The sequence below is a fragment of the Suricata suricatta genome, chromosome 8 (genome assembly GCF_006229205.1).
Source record: "Suricata suricatta isolate VVHF042 chromosome 8, meerkat_22Aug2017_6uvM2_HiC, whole genome shotgun sequence".
Taxonomy (NCBI): domain Eukaryota; kingdom Metazoa; phylum Chordata; class Mammalia; order Carnivora; family Herpestidae; genus Suricata; species Suricata suricatta.
This window is the reverse complement of record NC_043707.1, coordinates 115,803,447-115,821,373: the sequence shown is the minus strand read 5'-3', so window position 1 is coordinate 115,821,373 and position 17,927 is coordinate 115,803,447. Positions and strand designations below refer to the sequence as shown.

Genomic DNA, 17,927 nt, shown 5'->3' with positions numbered 1-17,927 from the left:
AGACAACAGATACTGGGACCAGTGAGACAGGAGTAAGGGCAAGAGAGTCCAAGAAAATGGAGCGGCAGTAGGTGCGGGGGGTTCCTGGATGTCTGCCTGGCAGGGCTGCTGGTAGTCATGGCTCACTTTTATGTACCATTTGGGGCATGGTGTGTGGTAAGTCAGACTTAAAGTGCCAGGGACATAAGGGACAGAAAGGACAGTGCAGGTGGATAACTAAGGATGCCTGCAGCAGACAAGCAAGGGAGCCTGGCCAGAGAGATGCGCCAGATTTCTTCTCTCCCCACCTGTCACCCCCTTGGATTCCCAGCATGATCACCTGTCCCAGGCATTTCAGACCTTTAGACATCTATCCAACACCATCTCCCCATCCCCAGCTCACCCCGCCAAGACCTCACAAATACCCACACAAGAACAAGAAAGACCTCCCCTCAGCCTGTCCCTGCCCTTCTGTGACTTCGCTCCAAAACGCTTCTCAAATCGGTCCACTTCTCTCTGTATCTGCTGCTGTCTGCCTAGTCTAGACAATTGATCGATACGGTGGACTGAACTGACTTAAAAAGTTCCCACTCACACACACCCTGAAACACATAGAAATGCTGGATAAAATAAAGTCAAACGGTGTTTCTGCTCTAGTGCCAAGCTTGAAAACAGAAAGAGAGAAATCATCAGGTACTAGAGACAAAAAGAGAATTCAAAACCTAAGAAGTGAGAGGGAATCTAAGCCAAGTGAGCCACAGGAATAGTGGGCCATACATATGCTAGAGGCTAGATGGTAATGCTCAGGGAGGAAGAGAGGAAAACCCCCAAACCTGTGCATCCTGGGAGCTGGAAGGAGACCCCGTGCACCAAGCCAGCAGCCACAAAGGGTTTTTTTGTTTTTTGGTTTTTTTTCACTTACAAACGTGGACTAGAAAACGCAGGTCATGCTTCAGGCCTGGAAATCTGTTTTGTGTGTGGGTGTGAGTTGCCGTGTTGTTGCGTGTATTTCACAGAAATACAGAAACTTCAAGCACAGACATGGACTCTAAAACTGGTCCCGAGCTCAAGCTGTACCTCAGCAGAGAAAACACTGAACCCAGGAGGAAGGAGTAGGCAGTAACAAGTAACAGTGAACAGTGAACAGTGTTATAAAATATGCTTATAAATCGAAACTGTTAGGCCATGAAAGATATAAGAACAACTGATTAGCAGAGTTTAAGGAGGTACAGACAAAATACTAGACAAATACAACATGGATGATGGGAAGATGGAGTTAAGAAGGTAATTAAGGTGTTCCAAGCTCCTTGGTGTTTGCCCACGAAGGGTAGAAATACTTGTTAATTTCAGACTTTATTAGAAAAATATGAAATTAAGTATACTTGCTAAAAATTTGAGGAAAATCACTACTAAAATGTAAACTTCCAAACCAGTACAAGGAAAAAGACAAATAAAGTGAATTTGATCAGTTCAATAGAAGGCAGAAAAGTAGGGGAGGAGGAAAGCAAAGAAAAAGCATGACAGGGTGCCTGGCTGGCTCAGTCAGTAGAGCATGTGACTCTTGATCTCAGGGTCATGAGTTCAAGCCCCATGTTAGGCATAGAGCTTATTTTAAAAAAGAAAAGCGGGGGGGTGGAGAAAAGGTATTTTAAAAGAAATAATAAAAAAAAGTCCAAACAAACACGTAATTAAGATATCTATAAAAAGACTAAATATGTCTACTAAATTTTAGCTCCACACTGCTTACAAGAAACAGACCTAAAACACAGGATATAGGGGCCCCAGGGTGGCTTAGTCGGTTAAGCACCCTACTTTGGCTCAGGTAATGATCTCACGGATTGTGATTTCTGAGCTCTGTCAGGCACAGAGCCCGGAGCCTGCTTCAGATTCTGTGTCTCCCCCTCTCTCTGCCCTTCCCATGCTTATGCTATGTCTCTGTCTCTCAATAATAAATAAAAACATTTAAAAAAACCCCACAAGGATATAGGGAGGTTGAAAATCAAAGACTGGAAAAAGAGATTTTAGAAAATTAACCAAAAGAAAACAACCATAATGATAAAATCGGGCAAAATAGACTTCGAGGCAAAAAAAACATTAGTAAGGATTAGTAAGGATGAAAACATTAGTAAGGATGAAAAGCAGCCTATTTAATGATAAAAAGGCCAACCCCCAAGAAGACATAACAATCATAAGCCTGAATACTTCTAAATAGCACTCTTAAACTGAAAATTAATAAAAGTATCAGGAAAAATGGCACATCCATAACCATGGTGAGGCAACTCATGAGTGAATTTTTAATACAACTCTCTCAGAACTGTTTAAAAAATCCAAACAAAAATCAAAGATAAACATTTGAAAAATGTAATTTAGAAGTCTGACCATCTATAATAAATATATATGACAGAGGAAGCCTCAACAAATTTTAAGGAATAAAAAATATACAGGTTGCATAGTATTACCACATGCAGCAAATTTAAGAATCAGTAGTGAAAAGGTAGATCCCTACAGCCCCCCACAAAACAATTTGGAAACTAAAACAAAACAAAACAAAAAAACAACTTCTGAACTGCGTGAAAAAGGGAATCATGATAAAAGCTACAAACTATTTAGAACTGAACAATAAAAATACTGCATCTCAAAACTTACGAGGTACAGTCATAGCACTATCGTTAAAAAGAAAATTTGTAGCCTTAAAAACACGTTAGAAAATAAGAAATAGTGTTCAGGAAGCTATAAAAAAGACACAGAAGATAGGAAAAAGAAAAATAATAACACAAAAGTAAAAATAAAAATAAAAAAGGAAACATTAAAGATAAAAGAGAAAGAAGCAATAAAGGTGCTAACCAAACCCAAAAGCTAGTTTTCTTAAAGACTCATAAACTATAACTTCAAGGGGGCCCTGGGTGACTCAGCTGGTTAAGCGTCTGGCTCTTGGTTTCAGCTCAGGTCACAATCTCCTGGTTTGTGAGTTTGAGCCCCACATTGTGCTCAGGATTCTCTCTCTCTTCCTCTCTTTCTGCTGCTCACCCCTCTCAGAAATAAATAAATAAACTTAAAAAAATAAATAAATAACTTCTTCTAAAAATATATATATAACTTTCAAAATATATTAAAATGATAAAATATTCAAACCTCAGACAACATTGATCAGGAAATACAGATCAGACATACATATATGGTATTAACAATGAAAAGAAGGAGCATAAGCTACAGATAAAATAAAAACATAAAATTATAATACTATGACAAAAAATATTTGCGCCAAAAAGTTTTTAAAACTGTCATTATTGGGGCACCTGGGTGGCTCAGTTGATAAAGTGTCCAACTTCACCTCAGGTCATGATCTAACAGCTTGTGCCCCATGTTGAGCTCTGTGCTGACAGTTTGGAGACTGGAGCCTGCTTCAGATTCTGTCTCCCTCTCCCCCTGCCCCTCCTCAACTCATGCTCTGTTTCTCTCTCTCAGAAATAAGTAAATGTCAAAATTTTTTCTTAAAAAATCATTTTTTGTACAACGGCCCATTTCTTAGAAAAACAAAGTCACCAAAATTAACTCAAGAAGAAAAAGGATCAACAGCCATGAAAGAAACTAAAGCTATAGTTCAAAAAGTTTCTCCTATCCCCAAAAGGCATCAGGCCTAAATAGTTTTATGGGCAACCTTTACCAAAACTTTAAGGAATAGATAATTCCTATATTATACAAATTGTTCCAAAGAACAGAAACATAGATAAGGCTACCAAACTCATTTTAGGACTCTGGCATAACCTAAATGCCTGAACTGAATAACAACAATAAAACAAAATCATCATCTAATATGACTTATGAACATAGATATAAAAATCTTAAAGTAAGGGCACCTGGGTGGCTCAGATAGTTGAGCATCCGACATGAGCTCAGGTTCATGAGTTTGAGCCCCACATTGTGCTCACTGCTGTCAGCACAGAGCCCACTTCAAATCTTCTGTCCCCCTCTCTCTGTCCCTCCCCTACTCACACTCTCTCTTTCAAAAATAAACCAAAAAACATCTTAAAGGAACAGTTATTCAAAAATTCAGTAATGTATACAAAAATAATACAGCAAGATTATGACAAAAGCCACTAGAGTTCCGTATGTCCATTCTTCTCTTTGTCTTTAGCCAGAAGAACCCTGATTTTCAGCAATGTGCCCGCTCATTGTACATTGCTTCCCAACTAAGACTACATGTCACAGCCTCCCTTGCAGCTAGATGCCACCATATGTTGAGGTTTTAGCCAATGTGATGTAGTTGAGCATGTTGTGTGTAATTTTCATAAAGTTTTTTTACAAGGAAGGACTGCATTCCTACTCTCTTCGTCCCTGGTGCTTCTCAGAATACAGACAGGATTGGCTAGCGCTTGAGCTTCAGCTCCAGGGATGGAGGTGATGCACAGAGTGCGAGACCAGCAAGGTACAAAAAGCCTGGATCCTGACGCTGCACTTCTACCTCCAAGCTTTTCTTTTTCTAAAAGAAGGAGAAATTCATTTATACTATTGAGGCTCGGGGCGCCTGACTGGTTCCATTGGTTAAGCATCTAACTTTGGCTCAGGTTGTGATCTTGCAGTTCCCAAGTTTGAGCTTCGCATCGAGCTCTCTGGTCAGTACAGAACCCACTTTGGATCTTCTCTGTCTCCCTCTCTGCCCTCCACTCTCAAAAAAATAAACATTTTTAAAAAAATTTTTTAAGATTCTATTGAGACTCTGTTACTTACAGCAAAACTTAATCCAAACTGATAATAGCATCAAGCAGAGTTCATCCCAGGAATGAAATAATGGATCAACATGGAAAATCTATTAATATAATTCACATTATAGATGAAAGGAGAAAATCTATGATCATCCAAGTAGATTCTGAACAAGCATACAATAAAATTCCACCCTCATTTTCTATTTAAAAGGAAATAAAAATGAAACTCCTTAGCCAAGTAGGAAGAGAAGGGAATTTCCTTAGTGTGATAAATAGTATCCACCCAAATCTGAACCAAACACCATCTTACTTGTGAGCAGGATTTGAGAAGATAACCACTAATGTCAGGAGTGGGACAAGATGGCTACACTCCACAGTGAACTAGAAGTCCTGTGCAATGCATTATTGCAAGAAACAGACATTAAAAGAATACAGATTTAAAAGAAATATCCTCATTTACAGAAGACATGACAGACTATATAGAAAACCCAACATGATTTTCAGATAAACTATGAGTCCTAATAAGAGAAAGCAGCAAATTTGCTGAATACAAAATCAATGTATAAAACTTTATCATCTCCCTGTGCACCAGTAGCGCCCAATGAGAAAATAAAATAGAAAAAAAAAAACCATCCTCCATGACGCAAAAGACTGTCACCTTTCTTCTGTATCAGGAAACATTCCTGCTTACTAGCCTCCCCATATTCACTATTATGTCTTTCAAATTCATTCTCCACTTAGCAGCTAGTGATCTTTTGTAAACACAAATTAGATTCTGTCATGCTTCTTTCACCTTTTAATGGCTACTCATTAGTTATAATTAAATTCCAGTTCCTTACCAGGCCCATGCTCTCCATGACCTGGCCGCTGCCTATTCTCCAATCCACTCCCTCACCACTGCCCTATCTCATTTCACACCAGCCCTAGGACCTTCTTTTGATTCCTGATCAATGTCAAACTCTGCCCTGCCCAGACACCTTCACATATGCTATTCCCTCTTCCTGGTCCCCTTCCACCTGCAATCGTCACCTGAGTCTTCTTAGTCACTCCTGAATCACCCACTTACCCTACATAAGATCCCTTCTCTCTTAAATTTTTTTTCTTTCAGGGATGCCTGGGTGGCTCAGTTGGTTAAGCTTCTCACTTTAGCTGAGGTCACAGTCTCACAGTTAGTGAGTTCAGGCCCTGCATCAGGGTGTGTGCTGACAGCTCTGAGTCTGAAGCCTGCTTCTGATTCTGTGTCTCCCTATTTCTGCCCCTCCCAGCTTGTCCTCTGTGTGTGTCTCTCTCTCAAAAATAAACACTTAAAAATATTTTTCTTAATTATCTTTTAATATCCCATTACATATTATACTATAATGTGTAATCATATTTTTATCTGTAGAGTGTGTATTCACTGCCTCAATTCCCTTCTAGACCATAACTTCTATGAGGGCAAGATTCATGTCTTTGGTGTTCCCCTGGGCCTTTAATAGGAATAGTCATATGAAAGATGCTCAATTAGTATTTTATGAATGAATGAATGAATGAATGAATGAATGAAAGTTTGCTGATATAGCCAGAATCTCAGTAGAATGCCTACTGCACTCTTCCCAGGATTCAGGCTTGTTAGGAAGAATAGGGGAACCCCAGGGGTCTCACTGGATGAGGGACCAAGAAGCCTTACAAAGGAGTGAGTATGGGTAGTAGGTGTGGTTTATGGTCCACAGAGCAGCACTAGAGTTGGGGGAAGAGTTCTGAACACAGAGCAGCCTCACTCCATGACTCCTACCCCACCAATCAGGAACTCAGGTCATGGACTTGTGAATTGGGTTTGCCATAAACCGCTCCTTTTCTGGGATCTTTGTGGAATATTAAGAGTTTGGAGGACAGTGGCTTTCAGGAGTGATGGGGGCAACAAGGCAGCTATTGATCATGCAGGTGGAAGCATTTACAGCCTCAGGAGCATATGGTACTGCAGGGAGCTGGGGTATGCATGGAGAAAAATGGTGCAGCCCACAGGAACCCCAAGAAGACTTGATCAGGCACACACACACACACACACACAGTACTTCCAGGGGTCCCCAGAAATAGCTAGAGGAACTTTAGGGGAGGTCGAAAAGCCCAACAGTGGCAGCTGGGAACAGCTGGAGGGGCTGCTACTAGGACTCTGGCTTTTTTCCTCCAGTGCATATGGCCTGGGCAACACGGATTACCATGAAACTCTTGCAGCCACCCTACTTAGGGCAACTGGCCTGGTGGCATTGCAGCCCCAAGGGCAGATGGGCCACTGTGGCACTGCCACATGGTCGCTAGAGAAAGCATCTTCCCACAGGGAGCCAACAACAGAGGGCCTCCTCCCAGTATCCCCTCCAGAGCTGGAAATGCTAATTTTTCAGCTAGAAATTAGGAAGCAGTGTTTCTGAGGCCACCTAATGCCAGAATAGTGGCTGCTGGTAATTCTACCATCTCGGGTACACCACAGACTCAGGCATATAGTAGGTACCCCTGACTGGTTAAATGCTTGTGTGAGCCAAGTGAGGAGGAGTGTTACATTTGCCAGGGGCCCCTGAGAGGCAATCTTCATGTTAATCTGTTTCTTTTTGAGCTCACATACTTGTACACCACAGGACATAACGAGGGATTGGAAAAATCCTGCTACTCCCCATAAAAGACAGCACCTACCTGTTACCTCTCCCTACCATACCCTTCCTCCAACCACTCCTGTCGCCTGGGAGCACCTGGGACAGGCACAGGTACAAGGAGAACTCACTTTAGATCTGATGACTGCCCTGCTGACATCTCCAAGGGTAACCTCTGCAGCTGCCCCGACTTCTTCCCATTAGAAGAACTTAGTGTTGTGGTCCAGAAAGAGAGTGTGTGCAGGCAGACCAGACTATGCAGCCCTCTCTTCTCTTCCCCACCAAGGAAGCCTGAGATAGCCCCACCCAGACCTACCTCTTGTCTTCTTCCACCTGAACACCAATGGAGTGGAACTCTCTTCGACTCCTATTCTCCGTGTCCGAGTCTGAGATAGTCTCCACCTGGCGGCAGGGTAGCAGGGAGTCAGTGGCCGGGGCTAGACAAGGGACACAAGTCCTCCCCAGGTAGAGGGGTGAGCAGAGGCTGAGCCCCAAGCCAGTGGGCAGATTCTGCAAAGACAATCTACCTCAACAAGAAAAGAGACTCAGGAGGTCAGAGGCTTGGTACTGGCAACCAGTAGAGGTGATGGTTCCACAAGAGACAAGGGAATGGGCTGGGACAGGTTGTAACGGCCCTGTCGATGACCAGGCACAGCTCAGAGCAGTCCAGGGAAAAGGGCAACCCATCCCCACCTGGTCAGGGCCTGAGCTTGCTTCCGCACCTCCTCCTGCCATACCTGCACCCCAATGGACGGCCGCCACTTCCGCTGCCGCGCCAGGCTCCGCAGCTCCTCCCTGCCGGGAATGGTCTTGATGATGAGTGTAGGGGGCTTGGGGCTGGCCCGGGATGGCACCGGCGCCAACTCCAGGGTGCGCGCGCCCATGGCCGGGCCGTCCAGCCCGTCCGCGGAGCTGCAGCGCCGGGCCGGGCCCTCGGCGGCCGTGAAGCTCTCGTGGGCGGAGTCGGTGCTGCTCTGGGCGGTGATGGAGATGCGGGGCGGGGCCTGGCTTCCCGGCGGGATGGGGGACGGGGCCTTTCTGAAGTTGAAGGCTGTGGCCAGGAACGCAGAACCGAGCGGATGAGAAACGCGCGTCCCAGCGGGTGTCTGTGGCCCACTGCCCCACACCCACGCGGTGCCGGAGGACCCAGCAGGCGCGCGTCCTCCAAGCGCTGCTATGTACAGAGCCGAGGCTTGTTCTCCCCATCACCCGGCCCAGAGAGGCAAGCCCCTGCCCAAGGTCACACAGCACAGCTGTGACTGGGGCCAGCACCAGACCCCAGGGCACTCTCCAACCTAGGGCGGGGCCGGGGGGGGGGGGTGCAGAGAGGACACACTCACAGGAGCCGGGCCTCCCTGAGACAGAGGCAGGGGCAGCGAGGAGGGGCAGGCAGTCGTCGTCTTGAGAGCAGCCGGCCTGGATGGCCCGGAGGTAGCTGTGGCTCCGCATGCGGAAACAGCCGGGCAGGTCCAGGGCGTCCACCGCCTGGGACTCGAGCTCCCCAAACACAGACCCGCACACGGCCTCCAGCTGCTGGTTCAGCTCCTCACTGAGCTGGGGGCAGGGAGTCGGGAGGATAGTTACCGGGGTGCTGGGATGAAAGCGGGTGTCTCTGAGGCGCTTTGCCTTAGGAATATATCTAGATCTGCAGAGACTGTCTCTGTGTGACTTCTGGGACGAAAAGAAACCTTCATTATGTGCAAAGAAACATGGAAGGCTCCTGTGCCCCGTGTGGCTCTCCAGGCCTGCCTCAACCATCTTGGGGTTCAGTCTTTCCTCTAGATACTTCTCCTTCCACCCCATTTCTGTCTCTCCCAGACTCCTGGGACCACCTCCTCTTCCTCTCCATCTAGTGCCTGGCCCTCATGTTTCTCTCACCTAACCCTGAGGGAGACGACCAGGGACATCCCCTTCTTGCCTAGTACGGAAGTGGGGGAACTGCAGGGAAGGCGCCTTTTATTTTATTATTTATGATCCATTCCACTACAAAACTGATTGACAGCAACCTATAGAGATATATACCATGGGGCTGGGCAGAAATTCATGGGTAAGTGATGGAGCAAAAGTTATTAACCTTCAAGGGTTCCAAGCCTTCTCCCACCTTCTGCCGACTAAGGTTCTGATTTGGCCTGCTGCTTCCTTCCCTGTCCTCATCCTCTAAGGAAAGTTCAGCCACTGTTGATTGAGGTTCTTGTTTTTGTTTTGATATTTTGTGATACAGAATCCATGGTGTTTTTTAAAAAATTAAAGTAACTAAGAAAAAAAGCAAAACAAAAATTCTGTCCATGGAACCGTGTCCCCTAGCACTGCACTACGACTAAATGTACCATGGAGACTGACGCACTGTTCCTATGACATGAGAAAACTAGCACAAAGGAAAAATAAAGGGAGATGGTCCAGGGCAAGCTCTACACCCAGAGCACAGGATGCGTGCACATTTGACCCTGAGCTTCAGAGCAGCCAAGGCATCAAGGAGTATAGCTTATAGTTTGCCTTCACAGGCTATGGAGCAAGACCCACCTGGACTCAAGCGTTGCACTAACTACTTAAAGCTTTTGGGCCTCAGTTTAATCACCTGCCCAACAGGAATGATAATGGTCCATCTTCATGGGGATATTTAAGGGACTCAAAGAAAAATATGTGAGGCATTTGGTGCAGGTACTGGTATATCCTAAGCCCTCAGCTGATGGCATGTGAAGGTCTCAGGACCCACCTGGAAACAAGCCACTGCTCATTAGACCACAACTATTCCTGTTACTGAGCCCAAGAGAAATTCCCCCATGAGTAATTACATAGAGACCATTGGAGGAAATCATCGACAAGGTGCTCGGTAGCATGCCCATGGTAAATACGACACCAAGTGTCCCATGGCTGCATCTTGTGACATCTCCCAGGAGATTCATGGCATCATATTAATGTGCAATCAACAGATAAAGTAGTGGCTTGACTCACGTGTAAAATACAACTTGACCTTTCCCTAACTCCAACTTCAAAGCATCACATGACATCACTAAATTCTACCTCAAATTGAGCAGAAATTTCCATCCCATTCTACTGACCTTAGTTTGCCCAAAGTAAGGCTCAGAGAGAGCCAATGAATTGTCCAAAGATGCCCAGCTTGTAAGTGATTTACCAAAGTTAAATGCCAGCTTTCCTGGCTCTTTTGCCAGGCTGACTGAGCATCAGAATCTCCTGTGGACCTTGTTAAACCTACCTTAACTCAAGCTGGACTCCAAGAATGTGAACCCAAGGCTCTCTAACTATATGCCTCCCTTTGTTTTGGCTGCTTCAAAGCTCAGGGACAAAATTTCCTGAAAATTCAGATTCAGTGGTTCCAGTATGGGCGCAGAAATCAAAATAGAGTGTCTGGACTTCTTTCTGTGGCTTGTTCTAAAATAACTTCATTTAAAAAAATAATAATAAAATAAAATAAACTTCATTACAAGTGTACAGAAATCGTAGGTCATGGAAAAATCAATCCAAGATCCTGTAGTAGTTAAGTTCTGCCATGTTTGGCACAGGCCACACTTCTGGGGCAGCTGTGGTTTTCATCATGACTTCTGCAAGTTTATCTCTCAGTTTCCTATCCCTGGACCTCTGGGGTACCAAGGACCTACAGTGCAGGGGTGTTTCCTGAAGCTCAGCAGCTGATCTAACTCCTGCTATTTCTAGGCCAGGATCCAGATACTCCCCAACTAGAACCAATCCAGTGCAGAGGGTCCCTTCTGGGGCATAAGAGAGTTGATCTAACCCCAGTAGAGAGTATTCTGGGTATCATAGATGGAAGGGATCTAATTCTGCAGCTCATCTCTGTATCTCTGAGCCTCTTCTGTGTGTAAAGTTCTAAACATAATATCTGGCATATAGCAGAGGTTCTTAAATCACCTTTCAGAGGCCTCTCCTTCCCAGAGTCTATGAAGCTCTTGAAATCCCAACCATATGGTATTCCTATGACCAACACTATCCAAGGCAGACAGAGGGAAGGTGAGAAACTCTGGGGCCACACACTTTCTATCTCTACCGGCCAAGAGGAGCTTCTGAAGTGTCCCCACAGGGGACCGGAACCCAAGGGAAACACAGACTTGTGTAGACTCCCAGAGGAATATTGCACCTGTGCTGAACTTTACTATATTATGATTATAAAGTTGTAACATTGTGCTGTGAATCCTTCTATTATCCCTGCACTGCCTTCCAATCTGCTTCCCCCAGCCCCCACTTTCAGTAGAGTCAATGTCAAAGAATCCTCTTAGAAAATGGGAACCTTAGCCTTTTTCCAAACCAGAATCAGAATTGGTAAATATTTCCCAAGGTGCAGAAAACGCTTTGCTTAGGTCTAACTGAAATTGTCCGTGCTGGAGTCAGCGGGTTCATCTGGGGGCTACACAACATCCTGTATAGTTTACCTCTGTCATTTAGTTTAGCTAACCTTGGAAAACACTTCCATTTCAAAACACTCTGAAACACTGGATAAAATATAAGAAATGTTTTATACGCGTAGCTGAGCTCACAAGAAAGCAAGATGTGTCCCCAGGGGACAAAAGCAAAGAGGAGACCGGAAAATCAGAACACTAACCGTGTGAGTCAGGGCTGCAAACAGCCCAGTAGTGGTGGGAGGTGGGGGTGCGTGCTGCTGGTCTCAGGGACCAAAGGGCTTAGGTATTAATAATCACTTGGGTGTGGGAGTAAGGCGTTGGGCCCCACGTAAAACACAGCATTGGAAATGAGAACTTCCATAAAGGTAGAAAAGGGGAAACCTTTCATGAAAGGGAGACTGAAAAAGAAATTAATTATCAGCACAGGCTGATGACAGGAAGCTAGTCTGTAGTCCAAGCACTGGAGGAAGGAACAAGTACGCTAACGTTCTAAGATTTTTGTAGGCACGAGCTGGTCTTCACATAGACGCAGGATTCTGTCTGCATACGCCTGGGTGACCCAGACACCTCCCTGCAAATTAAAAATTAACATAAAATGGCCCCAGATGAAGAATAGTCTAACAGCAGCAACTGCAAAATGTTTTCTGAGGGACAAATTCCTAACCCAGGCTGTTCAGGATTCGCACAGATAAAGCCCCACTGAAGATGAGTTCATACCAGGCCGTGTGGCACACTACCTCTGACACAGCCCCTAATGATTGCCACCTCCTGGCATTAACCCCCTGTATAGTTCCCTCCTCTTGAGTATGGTCTATACTTATTGTAACAAATAGGACATGGCAGATACAATGGAATGTCACTTCTGAGATTAGATTACAAAAAGACTGTGGCTTCCATCATGGGCACTCTCTCTCAGAGCCTTTGCTCTGGGAGAAGCAAGCTGTTATGTTATGAGTAGCCCTATGGTGAGTCCCACATGTCAAGAAACTGATGACTCTGGCCAATAGCCAGTGAGGATCACATGGCAACAACCATATGAGCGAGTGAGGAAATAGATATTCCTCCAGTCAAGCCATGACATGACTACAGCCCTGGCCGACACCTTAATGAAGCCACGTGAGTCACCTGATCCTGAGGGTGCCAGCCAAGCTGCGCTCAGATTCCTGACCCACAGAAATGGTGAGATAAGACATTTGTTGTTGTGAGCCACCATATTTGAGGATAGTATGTCACACAGCAATAGAGAACTAAAGCAAATGGATATAAACAACAACTAAGCTTTGAGTGAGGTAAGCCATTGAGAATTCAAGCCTCATCTGTTACAGCAGCTAGTGTAACCTTAGCTAAAACAGATAAGCTTTTAAACTATGTTTAAAACTTCTAAAACTTAAAAGATAAAACTGAATATATAAGAAGAGAATTAAACTTTGAAGACTAGAAATGTTTAATAGAAACCAAACCAGATTTTCAGAACTGAAAAAAAGTCAGTCAAACCGAAAACATAATTAATGAGTTAAATCATAGATGAGACACAACTGAAAAGAAAATTAGTGAATCAGAAGATATATCTAAGGAACCTACCCACCCAAAAGGCAGCATAAAGAGACAAAAAGATGGAAAATATGAACGAGAGGTTAAGATGCATGAAGAAAAGAATAGGATCTCACAGTTCGTGGGTTCAAACCCCGCATTGGGCCCTGTGCTGGTTGACAGCTCAGAGCCTAGAGAGCCTGCTTTGGATTCTGTGTCTCCCTCTCTCTCTGCCCCTTCCCCATTTGAGCTCTGTCCTCTCTCTCTCTCAAGAAACTAACTAAACATTTTTTAAATCTTAAAGCAAAACAACTAATAGGAGCCCCAGATGAGGGACTAGATAGAATGTAGAAGAGGCAATATTTGAAGAAGAGATAATTATATTGATGGAGAATTTTCCACACTTCTAACTTCAAGCATGACAGATGACAGACAAGATAGCTATAAAGCTGGACAAAAGTGTCAAAAATAACCATTTCCTCACTCTGAAAAGCAATCAAAGGTATACAACAAAGAAACATATACATGAAAATTGCTGAACAGCATGAGTCTAAGGTGTCTTTGCCTGGGGCTGCTCCCATTACTCAAGTTCCCAGCTCTATCAGTTGCAATAGTTCAATCAGGGTGCAGGCTGTGAAAACCAGCTGTTTCATTGCCACTGCCACTTAATTTGGGCTCACTTAATTTGGAAAATTGTCAGGTATAGTATCAAGAACAAGGAAAAAACAAAAAGAACAGGACTATCCAGCAGCACTGCTAAGCTGAGATTTTCACACTGTTTGGGACAATCAATGGGCTAAAAGACGAGGCAGGGATTTAACAGAGGAGTTCCAGGGGATGAAACAGCTAGAGAAGGTTTGATGAGCTCTCCACATATCTTGAGTTAACTAGAGGTGAGTGCATACACAGCAGAGACCAGAGAGGTCTCGAGCTGCCCACACCATTCTGGCCAGTGGAGCCTGGGCACATGTGCAGAGAGAACACAAGAGAGACTGGCAGAAAGTAACATCCAGGGTAGGCTTAAAAAGAGCCTGAAGTTTGTACTCCCAAGTCCACACACACAACCATAAGCAGAGAGAAGACTTTCTGGCTCAAGGTTTTGAGCACAGTCTCTGGCTGAACACTAAGCTATACAGACACACGACAACCCCTAGGAAGCCATGCTTAAAAATAAAAGCAAGAAGAAAAAGAAACCTAGTGAATACACCAAAGGCTACATTTAGCATGGAAGACAGATTTCACAGGTTTAGTCCAGGGATTAACAAACACCGAAACAAAGTAATAACAATCCAGGGGTAAAATAAGAACCCAGAGTTGCTACAATATACTATCTAAAATGTTTACTATACAACAAAAAAAAATCATAAGATATGCAAATAAACAAGAAATTATGAATGTTCCCAAATGATTAATTTACAGACAAAACTACAAAGCAGCTATAACAAATATGTGAAAAGAAGCAAAGGAATTCATACCTAAAGATTTAAAAGAAAGCACAATAACTTCATGAATAAAAAAATCACAACAAAAACATAGAAATTTTTTTTTTTTTAAAGAACCAAATGGAAATTCTGGAGCTGAAAAGGTCAATAACTGAAGTGGAAAATTCACTAAAAGGGCTCATATATGAAATGATCAGTAGACTTAATCAGTATAAATTATCCAATCTGAAGAATGGAGAGGATAAAAAGAATGAAAAGGAATAGAATTTCAGAGACCTCTGGAACAATAACAAGTAAAGCAGTGTACATGTAATGGGAATCCCAAAAGAAGAAGAAAGAAAGGGGAAGAAAAAGAAACAAAGAAATAACAGCTTGAAACTTTCCAAATGTTATGAAAAACATTATTTCACAGATTAAAGGAGCTCAGTAAATTCAAAGTGGGTTAAACACAATGAGATCCATAGCCAGATACATTACAGTCAAAATGCTGAAAGCCACAGACCAAGAGAAAGTCTTAATAGCACAAGGGAAAAACGATTCATCACATACAAGAAAACAACAATATGATTAACAACTGACTTTTCATCAGAAACAACAAGCAGCAGAGACAGTGGGATGGTGTATTCAAAATGCTGAAATTAAAACCTGTCAACCAGGAATTCTATATTCAGCAAAACTACTCTTCAAAAATGAAGTAAAATTAAAGATGCTTCCAAATACATATAGACTGAAGAATTTGTTGCAGACCTATCTTACAAGAAACAATGGAAGTTCTTCAGGCTAAAGGGAAGTGATACCTCATGGTAACTCAAATCCACAAGAAGAGATGAAGGGGACCAGAAATGGCAAATATAAAAGACTCTATAGATATATTTTCTCATTTTTTCTCCTGACTTCTTTAAAAGGCACAAATTTCACAAAGCTATAATTATAATACCATCATTGCTTTATAATAACTGTTAGGTTTATAGCATATACACAGGAAAGGTACATGACAATAACAGCACAAAGAAGGGAGAGAAAAAAGAGACACATTGGAGCAATGCTTCTATATTTTACCAGAATTAATTAGATGTTAATCAGTTATGGTACGCATTGTAATTCCTTGAGCAACTCTAATAACTCAAATAATATAGTAAGAAGGAATTAATAACAAAGAAATTTAAATGGTACACTAAAACATTCACTTAATATGAAAGAAGACAGTAAAGAGAGAACAGAGGAGCAAAAATGACATGATACAATCCAACCATATCAATAATCACATGAAACATGAATGAACAAGAAAGCCTCATTCGAAAGGCAGAAATTGTTAGATTGGATTTTTTAAAAGCACAAGTAGGTTGAAAGTAAAAGGATGAAAAAAGATGTACCAACAAACAGTTACCATGAGAGAATTTTCCAAATTTGATGAATAATATTAATCTTCAGATTCAGGGAGCACATGCACATATTATAGTGAAACTGCAGAACACCAAAATCAAAGAGAAGATCTCAACAGCAATCAGAAAGAAATGAAAACTAGGCACAAAGACAATTAGATTGATTGCAGACTTCCCAACAGCAACAACAGGAGACAGATGACAAAATACATTCAAAACACTAAAAGAAAATAAATGTTGACCTAAGATTCCATAATAAGCTAATTTATGTTAAGTAATGAGGGCAGACTACATTTTGTGTTTAAGGCAGAGTTTTATACTAACAGATATTCACTGAAAAAATTACTAAAGAATCCTTATTTTTATTTTTTAATATAATTTATTGTAACTAAAGAATATTTAAAAGGAAGGAATGAAATGTAAGAAGGTATGGAGGGAAGCGGTTAAAGATATGAGTCTATATATCAGATACTAATAGCATATAATTGGGGCACCTGAGGGGCTCAGTCAGTTAATCCTCTGACTTGGCTTATGTCATGATCTCACAGTTCGTGGGTTCAAGCCTGGCATCGGGCTCTATGCTAACAGCTCAGAGCCTGGAGCCTGCTTCGAATTCTGTGTCTCCCTCTCTCTGCCCCTCCCTGCTCACTCGCTCTCTCTCTCTCTCTCTCTCTCTCTTGCTCTCTCTCAAAAATAAATAAAATGTTTAAACATTTTTTAATGTAATAACAATAATAAAGACGAATTTGGAGAGATAAAAAGAACACGGAACTAAAATACCAGCAACATGTGCAGTAAGAAGGGAAGAGGTTTTTAAAACTAAAGTATCCTAAGGAGAGAAGAAATTGTCAAATTCAACTTTGCTAAGTCAAATATGCACATGAAAATTATAAGAGTGACCACAAAGAATGAAAATAAAATATAGAACTTCCAAACCAGTGTGGGATTTGGTAGTAAGAAAAATGAAGAAAACTAATCCAAAGGAAGGGAGCAAGGGAGTGGAAAAGCATCACTCAAAAGGCAGGAGAAATAGAAGGCACAAAATAAAACAAATGTAAATGTACTAAACCATCAAGCCATTATCAGTATATATATATATAAACCAAATTCCTTAAACTATTTACAAAAGACCTACCTAAAACATAAGAAGACAAAAAGTTGGAGCACACCTGTAATGTCAGAGGAGTAGCAAGAGGTCCAGTGTGGCTGGAATGGGTGACGGCAGGGAGCAGCATCAGGAGAGGGACTCACAGGTAGCAAGGGACAGATCATGCACAGGGCCTTGTAAGTCCCCTGAGTAAGGCGAGGGTTGGGGTGAATGTAATTCTATTTTGAAATGATCGCTCTGAGCTGTGCTGAGAGAGAATGGAGTGGGGCAAGGCACATGCAGGAGACCACTTAGGAGGCAGTGTCAAAGCACAGACAAAAACTCTCGTGACCTAGACAGGAGTGGTAGCATTGGAGGCGAGAAGTGCTTTGGTCCTGAATATACTTGGAAGATGGGACCAACATGATTTGCCGAAGGCTTGGATGGGGCATGTGAGAGAAAGAGTCAAGACTGACTTCAGGCTTTTAGATCAGAGCTCCTAAAAGCATAAAATTGACATTATCTGACATTTGGCATGGGAGAGGGGGGAGGAAAATAGAGTAAGGGTATTAGCAGTTTCATTGTGGGTATCTTAAATTTTAAATGTCTACTAAACATCCAAGTGAGATTTCAGTACACAGTTAGACACACACACCTGGCAAATATGGGAGGATTGGGGTTGCAGACACACATCAGGGAGTCACCAGGCCCTCAATAATATTCAAAGCCAGGGTGGCCTGGGTGGCTCACTCAATTAAGTGTCTGACTTCGGCTCAGGTCATGGTCTCATGGTTTGGGGACTCAAGCCCC

At 42.8% G+C, this 17,927-nt stretch overlaps 1 protein-coding gene and 1 non-coding gene across 2 annotated transcripts in view; one reads left to right on the top strand and one right to left on the bottom strand.

Annotated features, from left to right (window-relative positions):
• Positions 1-17,927, bottom strand: part of DLGAP3 (DLG associated protein 3) — a 56,260-nt gene that overhangs the window by 12,255 nt on the left and 26,078 nt on the right. The window contains exons 6-8 of the mRNA XM_029948974.1: positions 8,644-8,857; positions 8,041-8,354; positions 7,620-7,705 (exon numbers count right to left, since the gene is read on the bottom strand). Coding sequence (XP_029804834.1) covers positions 7,620-7,705; positions 8,041-8,354; positions 8,644-8,857 — 614 coding nt within the window. The remainder of the gene's footprint in view (positions 1-7,619; positions 7,706-8,040; positions 8,355-8,643; positions 8,858-17,927) is intronic.
• Positions 1,507-1,579, top strand: TRNAK-CUU. Its single transcript has one exon. It is a non-coding gene; the product is annotated as a tRNA-Lys (tRNA).